Raw genomic sequence first — 22,393 nt, forward strand, 5'->3', positions numbered from 1 at the left:
TCCGCTTCTTGTATTGATGATTTTGCATAATGACTGGCCTCGACCAGAGGTAAGGAGGAAATTAAAACTCTATTGCACAACGATCACTATAAATGTAAGTAAGTAAGTAAATAAGTAATTTTTATTTATATAGCGCTTTTCCAGACCAGGGTCACAAAGCGCTTAAACAATCAAAACAATATTCAATAAAGTAAATACTTTAAAGGTCAAGATAAAACTGACAACACAACCGGAGTTCCAGAAAATCAAGGAAAAGCCAGAACAAATAAAAACGTCTTAAGAAGTTTCTTAAAGTGGGGCAACAAAAGTGGGTAAAAACATTGTAAAATAAATATATGCATGTGAATGCAATGGTATGTGCTCTTGAAGTCCCAGAGAGTTACCATTTGGCTTTTCTACCTGTTAAATGTACACGGCAGCCGATTGGCTAGAAACCCCCTGTGGACATTTATTTTTTTGTAGATGAAGCGATCAATGTCGCACAACAGGAAGGAAAATGGTGGTAGTTCACCAAAAAAACATTTTTCTACTCACCCTCGACCAAGGGTTGGGATTATTTTCAAAGTAATCTGTTTCCTTCTAGTTATATTTTTTCTGGAAATACCCAAATTAGTCTAAATTTTAAGATGTTTTTTATAGCGGACACTGCTAGGCTAACATGCTACACAGACAGGAAGTACTCTTAGTAGATTTCGCAAACGCTTTAGTCTACTGTCTACGCTGTCGATGCTTCAATACAGGATGGACATTACAGATGAGCAGTATGGAGGTATTTGGATGTTTTGAAGTGTCTTTTTGGACAAAGATGAAGACGAAGACAAGCTCCAGTCGCTACGCGATTTTAAAAAAGGAGTACTCTGAAAATCATCTCAACTTTTAGTCAAAGTGAGTAAAAATTAGTTTTGTGCGATCCATCGCTTTAAGGGGAAAACTCTCCATTTCGTCCATTTCAAAATGTTGTCCATTTCAAAATGCAGTAGGTCATTCATCATGATGTTGCTCCATTTTGAAGTTATTACTTAATAAAGTTCTCTCCCGTCTGAAATCTCACCAAACGAGATTATGGTTTAAATGAAACATTCTGACGTCACTCTGGTGGAGGTGTTTAGTTTAGTGCAAAAAGAAACATACTGATGAGTATAATAGCGGTCCTAGAACAATTTAAGAGACACTTATATCAATAAATTAGGTGCCCTTTAAAGATGTCTTCCTCATTTGATAAATGAAGTAAGTTTGTAGATAAAATATTTAAGGAAAAAAAAAATGCAAGACCAACTATTACTTTCAAGCTGTTTTGTGTGTTTAATCTGTTGCTCAGTCATTTGTGGGACACAGTGGAGCAGCACGGGGGGACAATAGAAAGTACCAGTTGCCTGCGGAGACTCTAATGGAGTCGATCCTCGGCTATCCTGCTGCGCCACAAATTAATTATCTCCTCCCCGGGAAATCGACACAGCCGCACGTACACACTGACTCGGGCGAGACACTCCCTCGCTGAGTGGCACCTTGCATGAAAAATGTCCCGCCACGATAACCCCCGGCATCATTGTGTTAGCCACAATGTGGAATTGATGAGCGTGTTTCCTCTCGCTGAACGCTGCATTACGGCTTGTGGACGCGGCCAATCATCCATTAATGATCGTCACTGTTCAATTTGATTGTGCTCGGGCCGAACATCCCTGGGCGGCTCCGGAGAGGCCTCGGTGTTAATTCGGAGCGGGAGCCAGGAGTGGGACTCCTGGGGGGCGCCGACGACTGCTGGACTGATGCAGATTGCCGAGCGGTATATAAAGTGGCTCCATGTGCTGAGACAAAAAAGATGCAAAACAGACCCAGGTTTGTGTATTTGCGGGCACTTTGTGTGAGTGTCCTCAAATGCTACAATTTCCCCTCCATTTTAAAGACACGTCTTGTTTTTCACTCCGTCGTCAGATTGTCCACTTTAAAGACTCTGTAATTGTTCTTGCTAAGTGGAAAACATCTGTATGTGGCAACTTAATGGAGCTTCTGTCTCACATGGACATTATCACACTTGAGTGTGGCGTCTGCTACCCTAAGAGCTTTCTAATCTCAGACTAAGACAAACTATATTTAATTTCCAACCATTTATCTGTGGCTGTTACCATCAAGTCTTCCTCTTTTTCTTTTGTCTACTGTGACAGTTTTGACTCTGAAACCACAAGATAAACTTGGAAAAAAACAAAACTAAAACAAATACATTTCTGGTTTCTCAAAATAATCAGATAAATCCGGTTCTGCCTCATGTTTCTGGATCCTATTCCTTTCAGCTTTATCCTAAATCCAGGATTTTGAGTCTACAATTAAGAGTTTGTGGTTTGAAGACCGAAATTCATTCATGTACTTTCGTTCTGTAAAAAAAATGACACGTAAAACATTTTGTTGAAGAACTTTAATGATGTTAACACGACTAGTTCTCAGCTAATTCATGGATCATGGGAACGATAAGTAGCTATCCTGGTTAAACAACATCTTTAGTGAAAAGTGTTTTGTTGGTTGTAAGGAAGTGTATGTACGGTCCATTTGAGTTGTAATTTGAAAACAGGAAAAATAATACATCATTTATTATTCACTCCCAATCCATTCGAAATGTTTCTTTTAGTACTTGGTGAACCCCATCAGGATGTATGAATAGTCAATAGAAATATATTTAAACTAGATGTTGGTTTGAACTGGAAGTTTTGAAGTAATTTATTTAGTCCTTGATCCTGAAAACATTCTATAATGTGTCTCTGGACACATTATCCATTATTTTTGTTTACAGAAAAACGATTGGGCGAGTCCTGTGTTGACGTGGTCCACATTTATCCAGGTATGGATAGACACAGCTTGTATTAATAACATGGTTCAGTCAGTTAACCAAAATCCGCTCTTACTTTAAGAGTCAATTTTTTATTTTCTGTTTCCTGAATGAAATGGCTTTAATGAACATAAACATGGTGATAGAGCAGGCCTGGGCCACATGCGGCCCTTTTGATTGTATTTATGCCAAAGTATGATCATGTATAAATGGTTCTAATGCATTTAAAAAGTGCGTTTTGTATTTATTATTCATAACATTTTCACCTATTTACTTTTTCCCTCCTTTTTGTGTGTAATTCTTTGACTATATATTAATCCCTCAAAATAATTTTTTAAAGTTAGTTGAAGAAATGTTTTGAAAAAAAATCATATATACAAGAATTAAATTGCAGCTTATTTAGCTTAATACATGTCACGGCCTAATGACGAATGTCCTTTTTTGGGGGGATTTTTTCGTCTTTCTTTTTGCTCGACAGCCACTAAAAATATTCACAGAATTATATGTGGCCCTTGAAGACATTCAATTGCCCAGCCCTGTGATAGAGGGATTAACCAAAGTCCTATTTGTACGAGATTTAGTTTCAATAGTATATTGCTTCATGAAGCTTCATCAACTCATCATTATTATGTACATGTTGTGTAAATGATCTTCATCTACACCAGTCTTAATCATAACCTGGATTAAATAAGTTATTTAATAGTTTAAGAAAATTACATTAACATCAGGACTAGTCTTTTTGCTAACCGGTGTTTGGTTTCACGTCTTGTTTAAATAACTACAGACAACACTTTAAACCTTCAAGCGGTGAACAACTTTGAAGCTGCAGAAAGAAACTCAAAGACAAGTCGGGGACGTATGTTTTGTGAGACCGCTGGCATGCTGTTTGGGGTGATGTGACGAGAAAACCATAAATCCATATAAAAATACATTTATTTCAAACAATTTCAAAATGCCACTTTGTTCACAGTAGGAAATATGAAGCCAAATGGTTAAATAGTCTTGACAAAACTGAACAATATTACAGTTATTCATGCACAACTCGGAGGTAATCGCACACCAAGACCATTGACAAGTGTTTTTTTTTTAATGATTACTTTAATCAATGTATCGTGTGAGGCGCAAGAAAAACACTGCTTTATGTGTAGCTCACCCTAATATAAATTATACAGGGCATGCCACAAAGAAACAGAAAGACAATCCGACTTGATGTTGAGGAATCACATTGTTCATTTGTCAGGTGTTTTCATTTACAAGTGCCATGAATCTACAAGTGTGTTTTCTATTTTCTTATATACAAGATTTCCAGCCAAAACCAACTTCAGCATCCAGAAGGTCAAAGAAAACGTTAATTGTGCGAAATCAATACACAATCATTTTTTAAAGGTAACAATGTTCATTTTTGAGTCTCAGCACTTAAATCATCAAAGTCATCACTAAATATTTTCACTAAATTAACTTTAATTAATTCAATTTGTCGAAAGATATTCCCTCATTAAGAAATATTTTAATGTTCCAGCTCTACGTTTTAATTTTTAACATCAGTAACTTTAACCCTTGTGGTATCTCGGGGTCAAGGTGACCCAAAATCCAGAAACATGGTATCCCTTGTGTTATCTCAGGGTCAAGATGACCCAGAGACAAGGTGAGCTTGGTCATTTAGAAGACACTTTTTGGGATGCTTCCCTGCAGGGGGTGTTCCTGGCACATGCCTAACTGGGAGGAGACCTCTGGGCAAACCCAGGACAGAATGGAGATAAAATGACTCCTGCTTGTCCAGGAAATGCCTCAGAATATTTAGAAAATGTTCGGGGATAGAGGAAAGTCTGGGCCTCTTCGCTCCAGATGCTGCCCCCACGACCCGACCTTGGAACAGTAGTGGAAGGTAGATCGATAGACTTTAATAAAAACAAATCTTGTGTAAACTGAGTAATTTTAATGTCCAAAGTCAGCTCTTAAACCATTATTGATTGCATGGATGATGATGTTTTGGGATTTAATGGTGATTTGAATTGAGGGAATAAAAGGAAAGACATAATACATATGAGACGATAGGAGAAAGAATGGAGGAAGTTCTAATATTTTAGTAATAGAGAGAGATTAAAGGAGGTTCAAAACAGGGTACAGACGAGGGGGATATGACAGGGCATTTGGGAAATAAGTAGTTTTCTTCATTAAGTACATGATTTTTAAAAAACAAAAACACTCAAGAATCCATCTCCGGCTGCAGTAAATGATTAAACACAGGTGAAAGTTGCTGATTCATTAAATCACCGAGAAAAACCTGCAACACTGACCACCAAACACAGTTTATGTTTAACATGATTTTTCCACAAAAGGATTTGAGAGGCACCAGTTTAGGTGTTTGAATTTCACTACAGTGCTTTAATTGATTATATTTTTTAGATGAGATAATAAAATGTCATTAAGACAATTAAATAAAGGATCAAAAAAATAAAATGAATTTTTGAATTTTGAGCAGTGGAACAAAAAACTCAATAGAAAAGTGATAAATAAATCTTAAAAATGTGACACAAAAATGTCCTGTAGGTCTGAATTGATTGTGTTTATACATAAATTATCATTATGACTGCAGGAATCAACACAAAACGACACAACCATTGAACTACAGTTCAATTTTGCTCATTACTATCATATTTGCAATATATGTTTGTATTTAGTAACCGTCATTACTTAAATAAAACAGTCAGTACAATGTAACACAACTGCATAGCTCGTCCTTTGATTGGTGGAGCTTCGCAGTAAATCATCAGTCATTATTAGATTAATATTTTTGAAATAGTTTTACTCACAATTCATCAGAGAGGCTAGGTTGCTAAATGCGTTAGCTATAGGTGAAAAGGGTGAACATTTTTTTTATTTGATTGAGATTGTTATATTATTAGTACAAAAATGATTATTGGTGATTAAACTATAACTTTACCCTGTTTACAATGTAGTCATTAACACATTTAAGGCAACCCATATTTTCTTCTGTTTAATAATTTTGTTTATTTTTTTGTCGACAGATTCTGTAGGAACATCATATATACTTGTTGAATTATATTCTTTATTCAATTCATCAATTGACCTCTTAAGACTAAATACTAGTTGCAACATTTAGTCGTCAGATTTAAAAACGTATTTTTTGTTTAAATAAATCAACTCGCACAAAACTTATCACTAATTTTAATCAAAATAAAATGACTTAGAAGCTACGAACAAGAATGTCAATCTATAAATCAAATATTGGTGGACACTTTGTATCTCTTATAAAAGCTTTTTCCTCAAAATTGTTTCCGCCACAGGCCTATTCCATTAATACAGCAGTCAATATTCTGCTGTTTTTTAAAATATATTTCTTTATTTTTCAACTGACTTTGACCTTTTCTTTTGTAACTCTGACATATTCCTCAACATAATGCGTGTTTTTAAAAGTATTTATCTTGACATACAATCTTTATAATGGAGGTCCAAAAAGAAAAAAGATGAAACAAACACACACACAAGGAAGGATCTGTGTGAAACTTTCCTTTTAGCCGGAACATCCCTTAAACACTCGATATTGATCTCTCCGTTAAATCTCCATTAGTGTGTTGAGTATTTGAAGCGATGCTTTTATTTTATAGACTTGTTGTCACCAAAAGAGCTGAATAACACTTTGATTATTGACAACTGAAGAGAAAGTTTGTGACCAACTTTTAAATCATAAATATATGTACATCTCTTTCTAAAGATTAAGAAATAACAGGATTTAAACACTTTATTATATTATTTTTGTTTTGACAAACAGGTCTTTTTTTATATTTTAACATTGTTGATAGAGTCATGTGCTTCTTAAGACATTATCTAACCTAAAGAAAAACTGTACACTGTCGTCTGATAAAATGTAACATATTCATAAGACCACACATATTATGATGCAGTTGAATAATCACAAAATATTATAACCAGCACCAAGTGGTATCGTCCATATATATATCTAGAAATTTAGAAAATAAAACCTGTATTGGACTCACAACTGTAAAACCGAGATAGGAGCTCATGAAAGAAAAAGGCAACACAAGTAAAGCACAAGAATTAGTACCTGGGACAAGGAACATGTCTTAGACGTTTGTACAGTTCGGAAACTCTCTTGTAACAATTCTCTCCATGTTTCTTCCGATCCCCGCTGGAAAAAAACAAAAGGGACACGTCAGATATGTATTCCAGAATGAGAAAATATACAAAAAAAATGTTAAACTTATGAGTCCAAAGACATACAAAACGTTAAGCAAAAGATTAAATAAAAACTTTTTTATAAAGCTTTTGATGAACAAATACACGAGTGATTTATAATTTTAAATGTATGTTTTCCCTGTGTTCATAATTTATACATAAAAACATTTAACATACATGTTACACATATAAGCTTTACGGTTAAAGAGGTAGTTTGAAATACTTTTTTTAGAGTTATAGGCTTATATGTTTGTTCATTTTAATGCCCCCAGTCTCCCAGCCACAAGTTTACCCTCAACAAATCCCAAGTGGCAAGATTTATGCTGATGGCCTGGAATCTTGTTCTAAAAACGATGATAAAATAAAGACTTGTTCCTTTTTTTTCGGAACAATTCCTCATGTCGAGGCTTCACTACAGGATGGAGGTTATAGGCGAGCAGTATGGAGGTATTTGGATGTTTTAAAGTGTCTTTTTGGATGAAGATGAAGACGAAGACAACTGAGCTCCAGTCGCTACATTAAAATGAACAAACAAATGCGGGTCCTTCCTCTTGTAATTAAAATTAAAATGTGTCTTTGAACCAAGATCTGATTTCTCAACATGGTTTAAAGTGTTATGTCAGTTTTTAATCTGACACTTGAAATCATTTATACCTAAAAAACCATCAATAAAAGATCAAAGTAACAATTTGTAGTTATTAAATTCAGATAAACCATCAAAAACAATAGAAAATAAAAATCTATTGAACATCTACGAGCAGCAGATTTAGTCTGATTGATGACCCACAAAGAACCATATTCCTGTTTGAAGAATTCCTCTTTTTCACGTGATAAATATCATCATTTCAATCCGGTCCAGACAAACATTGATTTCATTCTACACAGTGAATTCTGCACCAACCTTAAAACCTTGTCTTTTAAACACTGCTACCAATCTGTATTTATCTCCTAACATGATCTTCCAGAACATGATGAACAGCATGTTTGATGCTAATCTGTGAAAAATATCTCTCAGCGCACCTCGTACGCAGAATCCTGACTTTCCCTGACACGCCGCTGATTTATGGGTGATGTAATTAACGCCTTAAAACATCAACTGAAGCACTCGCACTTCAATCTTGTCTGCTTTAATCTTCCTATTACCGCCAGATCAAGCACGTTTTTGAGGCATCTGAATTAGTTGCTGAGTATTTTGGGAGGGGGTGGGGGTGGGGGGGGAGTGCATCTTGTCTCGACAGGGACATGTTGAGTGCATCGAGCAGAGAAAGAAGCCAGTAATGATTCTGAAACTTTCAAGAGAGTAGCTCGAAAAAAAACAAGAACATCTGAGTCACTCCGTCGTTTAGCCGTTAACCCTTGAAAGCACCTCCGACGCCAGGGTCCGAGCGCCCGACCGATTTATGAGATGGAAGCCGCATTTACATGATTTAGACTTCCGCGCCGAGCTCGGTTTCAAGAGGAGGGAGATGTAAAATAAATAGCAGTGAGTCGTGTGGGATTAGCTCCTGCGATTTTCCGACGTTCACAACCTCGGCAGCTCGTTCATCATCCCCCGTGTCACGGAGAAGTGTCGCAATCCAAACTGCTGATCACGAGTGGAGAGAGAAATGTAGATCCGCTCACAAATTCTTCAGAGGGACTGACACGACTCAGACTCTAAGTGTAAGCACTTTCTTTTTTTAAGAGGAATATTCTAACCAGTTGAAATATGAGGCCGGGCCGCCATGTTGTCTTGCCCTCCTCCCCTCCCCCTCCTCCCCCCTCAACAGGACTCTGAATAACTTTTCGACTTCATTAATCTCGTTTCTTGCCAACTTCTGATGAAATACGAGCCGCGGAGCCACTTTTGAATACTCGGAGAGAATTAGTGTTCGGGAGAAGCAGTTTAATAAAGAGTTTAAACAGCGAGATTACATTATATCAAGTAGATATTCATAAAATTTCACCGCCTGTTGATACAAACAGGAGCAGACATCTTTTATTCTTCACTCCTCTCAAGGTGAACACTCAATCTTATAGATGCTTTATGACGTCTATGGCATCGTAATTGGATTCGTCTTCGTGACGTCCTGTTGTTAATATAGCATTTATGTAGGAAACTAGGAAACTAAGTGTATTGAGCCTAAGATCAAGACAGGGGCAAAAAAAACAAACTTTATCTTCTTCCTTGATAATAAATAATTTTGAAAAGCAAAATGTGTTACTTTCCGTTCTGTCCGACTGAAGGAAAGTATAAGAAATGGAAAAGCTGAAAATTAATAAACAGGAAAATGAATACATACGATTTAAATGTTTGGTGGATGATCAATATAAGGATTTTCTTTTAATTTGTCCAACATAGAATTTTATTTATATCTGTATTTTTGGGGTATAATTGAGAATCATGACCAAATAATACTTATACATTGAAATTAACAATATGTAATTTTAATTCATAAAATTAATCTAAAGTGGAAGTACTTTTCCAAAGTCCATCACACAAGTGGTCAAAATTCTTTGAAAAAACTAGGTCTTAGGAATTGCATGTGATATTGTCTATTCATTCTTTATAATATATCTTAAACACCTCTGTATAAGTGCTGACATCAATATCTCATCTGAAACACTGATATCTTCATATCGACATGCACATTTATCTACTTTGATTTCAGCGGGTCAATGTTGCTGCTACAATAAACACCAGAGACTTCAGTTCGAGTCCTACAGAGTTGATGACACGACAGGTTGATCCACAATTAAATATTCTACTTACAGTTATTTATAGGTTCAGTAAAAAGGGACAAAAGAACCAGAAGGTCATCAAGTAGTTGCTTGTCTAAACTGTGTGACATTTTTGTTGTTGTGTTCTGCCATATTAAATTAGATTTGTCAAATATAAGAGCAAGAAAATTCTCAAGTAATGAAGTTATTATAGTTTTTAAAGCCGCAGGGAGTTCTTAAATCAAGCCGGAGTATCTACGAGCTCACACTGAGCACTCTAGACATTCTCAGGTTGTTGACATCACATCAGTAAAGACTTGACAGGTAAGATTCAGAAGAGAACTGTGAAATATGCTGACTTGACCACTGGTGTAGTGTACTACAAGCCCAGATAACTTTGTGTTCACTTGCTAAATGGAATAAAAAAATGTTGGTTTTGCTTAAAAGCGAATGGTATTTTTCCGGGAGTCGATGTTGTTTTCGACTAGTCGTCTGCATCTCCTATTTTTGGACATTGTTATCACTGTCAATAACAGTTTGGTTCGGCTCACTGTCGCCGATGTATAATGCAGCAGTGGTCCTGTTTCCTGTCTGCATGTTTTGTTTAGATATTATTATTCTGTTTTGAGAAACTGTAGTTCATTATATCCTCTCTCCTTTCCCTCCCTCCCACCCCTCTCTCCTTCCCTCCCCAGGCAGCCAACTCTCTCTGGTTCAGTCAAGTTGTCAAGTTCCACTTCAGCCTCTTTCTCTCTTGTCACCAACGAGTTACACATGCGTGCTTTTAATGAATCTCTGGTCGGCGCAGGACCAAGCAAACGACTCCCCGTCTCATCATGTAGGAAAATATCGTACGTCTTTCGCAACATATATTCCGTTGTATATTTCACGCCGCGTTTGGCAGACACACAAGAGTCAAGCGCTAATTCGATTAATCAAAATTAACTGGAAGAGTGTTTTTAAATTCCACCACCAACTGTGCTGAAGTGTCCTTGAGAGACTGATACTTAATTACATGAGAGAAGAAGAACACTTGCCGCCATCTGTGTGTGTGAACGAGGACGGATAGTGGAAGTTGCCAAAGAACCAAACTGAATCTGCTGCAACATATTGTACAAATTGTCTTTTGTTTACTTGACATTGCAAAGTGGAAGCTTTTCATAGCAGACAGAATGCAGAAACTCCCCCCAAAGAAAGATTAAAAAAATGCAAAAAAGGATTTGTAGAGTATTTCATGAAGCTACATGAAGAGTTAAGATGATATTTATTCTGAGAAAAATTAATTCATATAAAATTCTACATTAACTCCCCATATTTCTAGCTGTTACAAAAACGATAAATTAAATAGAGGTCGAAATTTAAGTATTTCTATTATCTTATAAAAAATTAAGTTAAACAAGAGAAGGGGAAACAAAAACAAAAAGTACAATTTATGAAATAAAAGATCATATTTTGTGCACACAAAATTAATAAAATAACATGACATTTTTCAAAAACTGAAAGAAACTGGACCAGAGATTTCAGCTATAAATAATAGGGATGTTATTGTGTGATAAATCATGATTTTTATTTTCTGTTTATTAATATTCAACAGCACTATATCATTGGTTTTAAATAACAAAAATGAAAACCAATATATTTTTTTTATTTACTTTTTGGCCTTTTGAAATAATTCAACACAGATGTTAATTACTATTACCATGCAAATATTCACAGCGTTTGTTCATTTTTGTTTTGCGATTATCTCTCTTCTATTATAGAGCAGCAGTCATTACATCCTCAGCAGCTAAAGGAACAAAGGCGTTGACTGAGGATGAGAGGATACAGTCAATTCCAGCAGATTTTAAAGCTGATATTTGGGAATATTTTGGTTTCAAAACAAATAAAAGCAGTCAAGAGTCATGTGGTCTGTAAATTCTGTAACACCAGAGTAAATACTACAATACGAGAAATATATCCTTGTTACCACAGTATTGCAATATATAGTATCATTGTTCCTGTATCGTGATACAGAACACACACCATTAATACATAGCTATTGTTTACATGTTACAAAGATTTTTCATTGCAGGAGGTAGAATAAAACACAGCTTAATAAGAAAGAGAAGAAATAGGCCATTGGAATAATATCTAGTTATAATACTTTAATCAAAAAAAATCAGACCCATTTATTTTATAGAAAAGAAATTACTCTGGAAACCCTTTTAACCATAATTGTATTATTATAACATTTAAAAGTCAATTTAACACAAACAAAATCATACAGATGGTTACGTTATATATTAAACAAAGGATAAACATAAAGGAAAGAGAAAAGTAAATTACACACACACAAAATTACACACTATTAAAGATGTAAAACTGTGTAAAAATAATCTTGATAAGAAAAATGGGGAAAGAAATGGAAAAGCTAAATATAAACAGGAAAATTTACACTATTTTAATGTTTGTTTGATGATCACTAAAAGGAGTTTGTTTATTTTTCTATCTTGGCATTTGATTTATTGACATTGATTGACATGACAGACCAGACTCACCTCTGCTCCGGGCCTCCAGCTCCTCCACCAGCTCTTTCTGTGACGGGAATTCGCCCAACTTGACTTTTGTCATGTTGTCATTCTGACCGACGGTGCTGATCACTTCAGGCTCTTTCTCGTGAGTGTCCTCCGTCTGCACGTGGATCCAGGGGATTTTCCTGAACACGAAAAACACATGAAATGCTTCAATACTGGACCAGAAATGGAAGAGCGATGAATAGTTGACGACTCCAACCTTTTAAACTTGTAGATGAAAAACGCCACTATGCCGACAAACACCACGGAGAGCAGCATGAGCATAGCCGACCCGCTGTGGATGGCGTTGGAGTCCACCAGCGGAGCTGAAGAGAAAGAAAGTAGCAGAAAAGAAAGCGTGAACTGACCCTAACCCTGACTCTTTCTATCACTTTTATTACCCACTGTCATGTTACAGTTGCAGTCAGTGTTTGAAGAGATGCACTCTCTGTGTTTTCCCCTCAGGGCATTGAAAAGAAACCTTTTTGGAGGTCCACCGGTTGTCCCGCGGGTCCTGACGAGATGACTGGCTTATGCATAGTCATGTCTTTATAAACGCTGAAATGCAATATTCAAAGTATTTCACCCCGCCGCCCATCTTTATCCCCCCCCCCTCCGTCACACTGAATCCTATGAAGTCTTTGACCTTTCCCGGATCATTTTAAAGGCAACCCAGACCTTTGTGTGAAGACGCGAATGAAGACAGATCCGTTGGTGGATGAAAAGGGTAAAGCCACGCTGGCTTGATCGACACGTTTTCGCGATATGCAAATGCCGCGGTGACCCTGCAGTTTTCCTGGACGCATACCAATTGCCCTCTTTGTCAATCACGTCATTGATCGGATCATTCCCGGAGAAGTACTGTCCTACAGAACCAATCCACGGAAAGCGATTTAAATCCTGTTATATACAGATGAATCTCACACGTTTTTTGGTTTTTGATCCTTTGAACAGAACTCAATGTCAAATCATCTGGAAAAAAAAAAGATGTGGTTTATCTCGTGCACATCAACCACGCACCGAGCAGGTTTTTACGCATCAGATAAGCCGACAATTGATGCTTTGTTTCCTTTCAGCAGCAATACAATTTCCAACGATTTTCCATCTATGGAAGTTTTTGAGGGCAAACTCACCCAGTGTCTGCTGAGTCATGTACACAACGACGCGGGTGTTGACTTTCAGCTCAAACTGGATCAAGCCTTGGTTCAGAGCCGTGACGAAAATGTCCGATATCTGCGTTTGAATTCAAAGGGAGACGACAACAAAAGTCAGTTCTGTAGCATCACTTCACCCTTCGCTTTCTAAAATAATATTTATTACATTAATTAACAATTGTGTTTTTAGTACTGACATATTAAAACAAATACACATTAATTCAGTGATAACCAACAAACTACAAAACTTCAAATGTATTCGTAGCTCCTAAGCTTAGTTAGCATAAAAACACCATATGTCGTACTACACCTACTACATTTAGGTTAGGTTAGGTAGATATGTATATTTATATACATGACTCAAAATTAAGAGTTAATTTTTGTAAAGCTAATCATAGGTCACCACAGAGTACAAAATGTATCTGACATTGCACTTGACATCCATAACTGAAGCTGCTAGCCTACAATGCTAACTCAACTTTGGAGTTAAAGTTATTTAAAAAAAACAACCTAAATAAAATGAGATCTTTTACCATCTTACTCAACTTTGGAGTTAGTTTATTGAAGTTATTAAAAACACAACTTTAATAATATGAGATTTTTTCCAAAGTGCTTCCCTGACCGGTGATAAACAACAAATAAATAACAAGAATACCTTCATTTATTTTAAGAGATTCTTCTCAAACTGATGTTCTTTTGTACTTGAATAGCTAAACTATGGTGGCTGGGAAGTAAAACACAATACTAATTCATCATTAAATAAATTCTAATTTGTAGTTTTGCAGTCTGTTAATCTTTTTAGAATAAATACTTATCATAACTGATTAGTCACTAGCACTTTAGGTAGTAATGGGTTGATGATCATGATACAGCTGTTTAGTGCAGACACTGTATCATGATGCAGTGTCTTCATTTAGAAGATAAATGGCATTCTGTTATTTGAAATCTTTGTCTCTTAATCATAATACAGTGTCTTCACTAAACGCATCAACCACCAAGATTTCTTTGGTGTATTTTGAATGTTTGAAAGTGAAGAAAAACACGTTTTATTTTGATTTACAAAACAAATTAAAGTTAAATATAATGTATTCCGGTAATTGTTTTTTCTTACTCTGGCCAGCGCCTCCTCAGACTTCTTCTTCTTCTCATGCGAAGTGTTGGCATCAGGCAGGATGAAGAGCTCAGCTGTGGTGGGAAGTCCCGGGTAGAGACACACCAGCAGCTGCTCTCCAGGAACACCTGACACCTGCAGGAGCAACAGAAATGAGTCGAACCAAAACAAACTGATGACTCGATCAGACTGGAAGTTATATATATATATATTTATATATAAAGTTTTTTCCACTGCAGTCAATCTTTTATTAACCTCTCAAATGAATAGAAATGTTGCTTCAGTCCAGAGGCAAATTCTTTTCCTCAATTATTGACCCGAGCATCTGCTGGTTTCTTCTAACAATCATAACAGGATTTTTTGTTGTTGTTAGAAGTGGATAGGATGTCTCGGAACTAATGGACTTACTGCAATGTTATTTATAATAATGGTCTTTTAAAAAAAGCATCACAAATCTAAGCTTTTAAATTAATAACAATATGTTGTATTTATGGAGAACTTTTTAGTAGTGATGGTCCGATGAAGCTTCATGAAGCAGTGTCATTATTTTCAGAGTCCAAAAGATGGCGGTCACAGCACTATTTTCCTTTGTTTTGAACAACTGTTCCAATGAAAAATCACATTATTTTTTAAACTGATGGCGCCACCTACTGACCTCTAAACAACATGACACTGTTTCATGAAGCTTCATTGGCCCATCACTACTTTTTAAGATAGACAAAGATGCTTTACAAACTAAAGACTAAAATACAAAAAATATAAACAAAAAAAGTTACTAAATTGCTACGTGGAACTGGGAGTCTCTTAATCTGGAGTGGCTCAAGAATCTGTGTCATATTCTCACTAGAAATAACTTTTTTTTGTATCATAACACGTCATGACTGATACTTCTTCTTCGGCGAGAGTCAAGCAGTAGCGACCCTGAACGCCACCCGTGGGTCTCACGATGTACGGGGCAACAGGGATTTGATGTACCTGTGACAGAGCTGTCTGCACCACGCGGCCTATATCCTCCCTCCACTCTGGGATGTCAGGATTGTGTTCGTCAAGAGCCGGCGAGAACGACAACAGCAGCGACCTGAAGAACTCTGAGGGAAGAAGGGGCCTTGTCAGTTCGGAAGATAAACGCTACTTCTGGTTTCATTTCTGATTACTCTGACGCACAGTTTTGTCTTTTCCCATTTGCAAACATACACCTTGAAGTTAATTGCCCCTTCCGATTGCTCCGTGCGCACACGCCGTGACATTTTATTCATTAGCCGAGTCCGCTCTGACACCGGCGCGGTGCTGTTTGCAGCTCGGGCCGGGAGCCAGAGATAGCATTTTTTTGCATATTCATGTTATCCGCATCACACCAATTAAAGTTCTTTGAAGATCGTCTCCTCGACTCACCTTTAACTGTGATTTCTTTTGAGTCCTGCATTACGGTGCTCCCAGATGCAACCTGGACCGTGACCTTGTTTTTCCCTTCTTTTGGAAATGTGTACGAGATGCTTCCCTCCAAGGTTATAATGGGCTGCATTTTCAAAAGGTAAAAAATGGAGAATTAAGACGGAGCAAAAAAGCAAAGCATCTTGTCAGCTGAATATAGAAGACTAAGAAGCACCAGCAGCCCTTGACATACTGTATAATGAGGCGCCGCAGTGAACACAATCAACCTGGTGAATTAAGATGCTGGAAAACTCAAGGCGGTCTGCCGCGAAACAGAAATGTGTTAGGTAGAGAACAAGTGCCTCACCTCGGAGCTGTTGTCAAACCACCAGAAGAAGGTCAAAGTTCTAGTGTGGCTCGGCCAAACCACCGCTGTCAGATTAGCCACCTTCCCCCGGACGGCTACTATAGGAGCGGAGAGATATACACGCTCCACTGGACCTGAGGCGGCAACACAGACATCAACACACTAGTTCAGCTGCTTTTTTTTTTTTATTATAATTAAAGCTGAAGCACATTTAGCTGCAGGTGTCGTTCGCATTTTTCTGAGTCTAAAAGGCAAAGCGGTAATACAGCCATCTTGAAAAGAGAATGAGAAAAGACGTGACTATCCATGAGAGGAATGAGGTTCATGCATCGGTGCTGAATTTGATTTTCGCCAGCGGGGAGTCAATTTCTTAACCCGTGGGAAAATAACAGCATTAAAATATTATTCGGGCGGTCTGCTGGTGCGCTCAAGACGATGGTAAACAGTGTAATCCTATTTAAGGATTTTTCTATAGCCATAAAAAAACATTAAAACAAAATAAAAAAACAACTACTTTTGTTACTCTTATTGACCAGAACAAATCTTTGGATTAAGTTAAATGTAGAAATAATGGGAAAAGTATCAATTTGGATAGACTTTTAAAAGTATTTTCTTAAGTTATTTTTCTCAAGTAATTTTTAAAAACTATTTTTATATTACCTGTTGTCAATTATGAGTATAATTTCTTAAATATATTCATCATCTTAAAACAAACATAATACAAGTTAAAAATCTATGGTTTACCACATTTTTTTTAAATGATATATATATTTTTTTATTTATATTTCCTTTACATTGTTTGAGTGTTTATTTCATAATTTGTTTATTCCACATTGTGCACTAAAAAAGAAACTTTTTTGATTCTTGAAGTTACAATCAGGATAACATGCTCTAAAAAGTAAACCTTCACTTTGGGATCATTATTTTATTTATTTAATGTTTATATAATAATAAGTTTATAATTAGATTGTTGTATTTGTTCATGTTCACATATCTAAAATGTGAATGTGTAACACACTTTTGTCTTATGCAAACCATGAACAAGAGACAGTTTGGAGTAAAAAACGAATTGAAATAGTAACTTCATGTATTAGTTTAAAGTGTGATTTAATTATTTCCCCGTCATGTGATTAGAAACACATTATCAAATCTGACCTATTTTCCTCTAATTTTAACTTTAGATTTGCACTTCATGACAACATGTAATCCAAGTCAGAACAAAGCCACGATCAATGCAACCATTATCTCCAACAGGACCTTGTTTGTGTCTCCCAGATACCTCCTCTAGCTCTTTTGAAGGCTGTCCCTCCTCCATAAACACCCTATTATGTCACAAATGGACATTCCTAGAACTTCAATCCACTTATTTTGACAACATTTTGCTCTTAAACAAGATTTGTGGAACCTGTTGACAAGATAAGTTAAATAAAAATGAATGTATCGATTTCCTGAACTCCTCCGGAGTGATACATTTAACACAAATCTACAAACTTTGACTGTTGCCAGGGACCTTCAAGCCAATAGAAAGAAGGAAAGCTTAACCCTTCTGTTATCTCAGGGTGACCCAAAGGTCCTAGAAAACAAATGTGTTTGTGGTATCCCTTGTGTTGTTTCTGGGTCAAGATGAATGACCTCCAAGGCTTCCGAAAATTAATTTGTAGTGGCTGAGGACGCTCACTTGACCCGGGGGACAACACCAGGGATACCACAAACACATTTGTTTTTGGGCCTTCGGATCACCTTGACCCTGAGATAACACGGGTTAAATAAGGAAACTTTTAACAAATTAAATTCTGTAACAAGGATATTACTACCTATAATTAATACACTGTACATATAATTGTATTTTAGTTTAAATTATTTATTTTACATGAATTCTATTTGAATATAAATCATATTTTAACTTTGGACAAAAATATCACTGGACTCATTTTAAAGCTGAACAAGTACTGCAAAAAATAAATAGATGTTTGTAGCATTTTCTACAATGTGTTTTCACTAACGCATTTCACTGACCTCATGAGGGCAAGTCAAAAGGTCAACCATACTTTTTCTTCTGTAGAGAGAGCTGATTTAATCACGAGGGGATTTGGTTCTTGCGAGACCAGGCTTGTTGTGAATCCTGTCAGAACTGATGGACTTTGTTGACTCTTTTTTTTTAAATCCATAAATTAAAACACGTGCACGGACGTCATGCATTTATTAATGGAGAGCTAATGAGCAGCATGCAGTTCGTGTGTAGCTTTGATCCGGTGGGAGTCGTGTGCGTGTCTTTGTAAGCATTTTCTGAAACAACACAACATGTTTGCATCTCAGGCTACATATTAAAGGAACCAAGAACCTGAGAGACATGAGAGGATGTTCACTGGTATCTACTTATGTGTCACGATGTGTTGACGAGCCTCACAAAGCCTTTTTTCAGACTCCACTAGATTTCAGTCTTTAATCTGTCGCTTTAGAGTCAGAGAGAGAGCATGGCGTAAGAGTTAAGTTGGGTAAGCAGAAGGGTCAATGGGTAGGTGGGTTAGATCTAGGGATAGGGTTAGGGCCAGGGTTAGGGTTAGGGCTAGTGCTAGTGCTAGTGCTAGGGTTAGGGTTAGGGTTAGGGCTAGAGTTAGAGTTAGAGTTAGAGTTAGAGTTAGGGTTAGGGCTAGGGCTAGGGCAAGGGCTAGGGCTAGGGCTAAGGCTAGTGCTAGTGCTAGGGCTAGGGCTAGGATTTGGGGCTATGGTTAGGGTTAGGGTTAGGGCTAGGGCTAGGGCTAGGGCTAGGGTTAGGGTTAGAGTTAGGGTAAGGGCTAGGGTTAGGGTTAGGGTTACAGTTAGGGCTAGGGCTAGGGCTAGGGCCAGCGTGCTGCCTCAAGCCCAAGGGCCGCCACAGTTTTCAAAATCGCAATTTCAATGGGGAATCGAGATAGAGCCTTCGTTGCTAAAAATATTCCTCAACCCCAAAGTAAGTGGGGTGGACGGTAAAGGTTTCTGGCGGTCACTAATGGGTTCGAATTTCCCATTTCACAGAAATAGCCATTCGGAAAACCTAACATTTGCGGCACTTTGTGCACAGTTATTAAATACAATAGTTTGGTGGTATAATAGTTAAAGAGTATCCTTGCACAACAGACTTATTTGAGTCGCATGAATAGATATACTTTACGGCCATTTGGCCTCCAATTGGGAGAAAATCTGGTGCGCAAACATAAAAAGCAAATCTTCCTCTCAGTTTTCTGTTCATAAGTGAAGAGAGGAAAAATATAAAGATTTGTTTTGGTAACATAAGAATCTCTCCTCTACTAAGTTGTGTTAATTGCTGACAAGGTTAAAGTCTTCTTTAATTACACTTCTGAAGCGTACGAGGAAATGTTGTGAACACTCTATATCCCCCAGAATTCTATTAAATCAACGTGATTGAAGCCGGTAATGGTAAAGCTCTGTGCGAAGGTGCTACGTGTAGATTTGTGCGCGTCATAAATCAAGCAGCCACAGACACACACATGAATCAGCATTCATTTGATTTATGCTACGAGTTCACGCAGCAGACATAAGTTATGATGTTCCGTCTCACGTACTGGTGATGTGTAAAAACAGCATGCTGCTGTCTGATCCATGGCTGTTTTCCGCAACGACTGTCACTCTGTAAATCCCAGTCGCTCGGTAGATGTGACGTATGCCGTCATCGGTCCTGCTCATGTTGGAGTAGATGATCCGGATGCCGTCCCCGAAGTCCAGCTGGATGTTGGTCCTGAGTGAGTCCCCCTACAGATTGAGAGACATGGCACCTGTCAGGACCAGTTAGAGCAACGGATTCATTCCTACTCTATTAGAGCATGCTCTGTCCACTTAGTCTGCAGCCCCAGAGTCTCTAAAATCTGTGTCAGGAAGATTTTTGGGGTGAAAAAGGAATCAAAGCAGACACAAACTCAACCGAGGATAGAAAAACTAGGGTTAAAAAAGGACTTTGAAGTTGAAGAAAGTTATACAAACTAAGATCCATTTTTCTAGTAAGTAAAACGAGAAACCTAATGAAAAAAGTTGATTTTCTTTCGTTCAAAGTTTTTCCACAAATACTAATGATTAAAAATACTGTTAAAGAAAAGTGAAAAAAAAGGACAATTATTGAGCGAAACCAGTTTTGTAAAATAGTTCATTTTTCAACAGTATTCAAATGAAATAAAAAGTAAAAAAAAATAGGGATATTTAAAGTTTTTAAGAAGCATGTTGTTCTCCAAAATAAAATGTTCTACATTGTAAAGAAAAATGAAAAAATAAATGAAGAATGTCTTCAAATAAAATACAGAATAATCCAGGATTTTTCTGGTATGTGTAAGGTGCCTTTGAACACAGCCCAATTTTTGGCTTTAGTTTTACATACAGACGTCATTTATTCACACTGCAAAAATGTTAAAATAACAACTATACTCTTTAAATATATATGATGAAAATGACTGCCATTTAAAGCGTTTTTTTGGTCCAATATACTAAACAAATAGTAAAAATAATGACTTCATACCGAACACCTGTGCACACGCACACAAACACAAAGTGAGATAAATTCTGTGTAGACTGATGGATTTGACTTTTAATTCAAGATGCACCATCTTAATTGATGTTTTAAATGTCTTAATTTATAATCTTATATTAATTTTCTTCTCCCCTTTTCAAAGTGAGTGAAAAATAATAATCCGCAGCTCCAGACTCACCCACACAAACATCTGTTCGCCAATTGGTGTTAGAATTACAGCAGAGCATCAAGCAACAAACTGGACAAGCTCCAGTTTGTTCTGAACCCAGCTGCTATGATTCTCACCCACACCAGAACTCGCCAGCCCACCACCCTCACCCTCATCAATCTTCACTGGCTTGGAGTCAAGCTTCCACATCCTCAGAATCCCCTTCGATCTTCTGGACCCTGCAACAATCAACGCTTGCTCAAACACGGCAGTAACCTTGGAACATGTTTTTGTTTTCCTTGGGCCCTCTTTTGTATTTGGGGATTAAATATGAAATAGGACCTTTGACGACATGTTGCTTTGCTCATTATTACCGCTGCCAAGGAGGTCATTCGGTAGTCCGTGTTTATCTTTTAGCAATGGAAGGCAAAATTCAAAAACGGATTTAAATTACATTTTTGGGTAATTTCGAGAGTGGGTCATTAAACCTTTTCATCTGGACTGAAGAACATTTAGGAAAAATCCACCTGCTGTCCCATTCAGTTTATTTTAATTTGTATATCAAAAGACACTAATAATTACACTTTAAATCCTATTAAATGTAATATGGATAAATACAATGTAAAGCAGTAATGTTAGTAAAATCGTTACAGGAAAAATAAGAGGCGTTTTCAAAAGTAAAATACATTTATTTCATCATCCTAAAAATAGATCCTTATGAAGCTGTGACTGAGGAATACGACTTCCTGTTTTGAAAAGTCTTTTGAGTTAAAAACTGATAAGTCGTTTGACTTTGCTGATTCACTTTTGTATATAAGACATAGAGGTGCTGAATCTCAGACAATTTTGCATTTATATATCTAAGAGCTAACAATAAGCACAATGTCTGACTACATGAAGTGATGCTAGCAAATAGATTAAAATATAAATATCACAATATTTATTAGGATTCATAGAAGGTGTTATAAGGGTTTATTATCATCTAAAGCAGGGGTCACCAACATGCTGCCCAAAATATACTGTATGAAAATAAAAATATAAAAAATATGATTATTCAATAACAATGTTATCATGTATAATGTATGTATAATATTTTGTGTTTTCTTTCTCGTTGCATCATTGGTAATTATTAAAGGACTATTAATGTGATAATGGAGAAGTTCGTGACCCCTAATCTATAGCAACTAATCAGAAGGTTTAATAACCACTATAGTGGTGGAAATAATGCATTATAAAAAAAACGTTCAGAATGTTTTAAATACTACAGTCAATAATAATTTTATGAGCTTTAAGTAAAGCGTGAACATTATATTTTGTAATTAAAAATAAAACTGTATTTAGTGATTTATTATTGGAACAGCTGTTCAGAATGAAATCTCATTATATTTATATAATAACATCAGACAGTGTTCCCACTTTAATAGGAGACCTTATCAAC

The 22,393-nt window shown here is 36.6% G+C and overlaps 1 protein-coding gene across 1 annotated transcript in view; it reads right to left on the reverse strand.

Moving 5' to 3' along the window:
- Positions 1-3,733: 3,733 nt before the first annotated feature.
- LOC148069555 (VPS10 domain-containing receptor SorCS3-like) overlaps positions 3,734-22,393 on the reverse strand; it is a 77,318-nt gene continuing 58,658 nt past the window's right edge. The window contains exons 19-27 of the mRNA XM_087802063.1: positions 19,855-20,041; positions 16,292-16,425; positions 15,946-16,069; positions 15,529-15,641; positions 14,554-14,688; positions 13,422-13,521; positions 12,509-12,614; positions 12,274-12,431; positions 3,734-6,989 (exon numbers count right to left, since the gene is read on the reverse strand). Of these exons, the coding sequence (XP_087658189.1) occupies positions 6,925-6,989; positions 12,274-12,431; positions 12,509-12,614; positions 13,422-13,521; positions 14,554-14,688; positions 15,529-15,641; positions 15,946-16,069; positions 16,292-16,425; positions 19,855-20,041 (1,122 nt within the window). The 3' untranslated portion in view covers positions 3,734-6,924. The remainder of the gene's footprint in view (positions 6,990-12,273; positions 12,432-12,508; positions 12,615-13,421; positions 13,522-14,553; positions 14,689-15,528; positions 15,642-15,945; positions 16,070-16,291; positions 16,426-19,854; positions 20,042-22,393) is intronic.

Source organism: Callionymus lyra, chromosome 11, assembly GCF_982586985.1.
Source record: "Callionymus lyra chromosome 11, fCalLyr1.hap1.1, whole genome shotgun sequence".
NCBI lineage: Eukaryota > Metazoa > Chordata > Actinopteri > Syngnathiformes > Callionymidae > Callionymus > Callionymus lyra.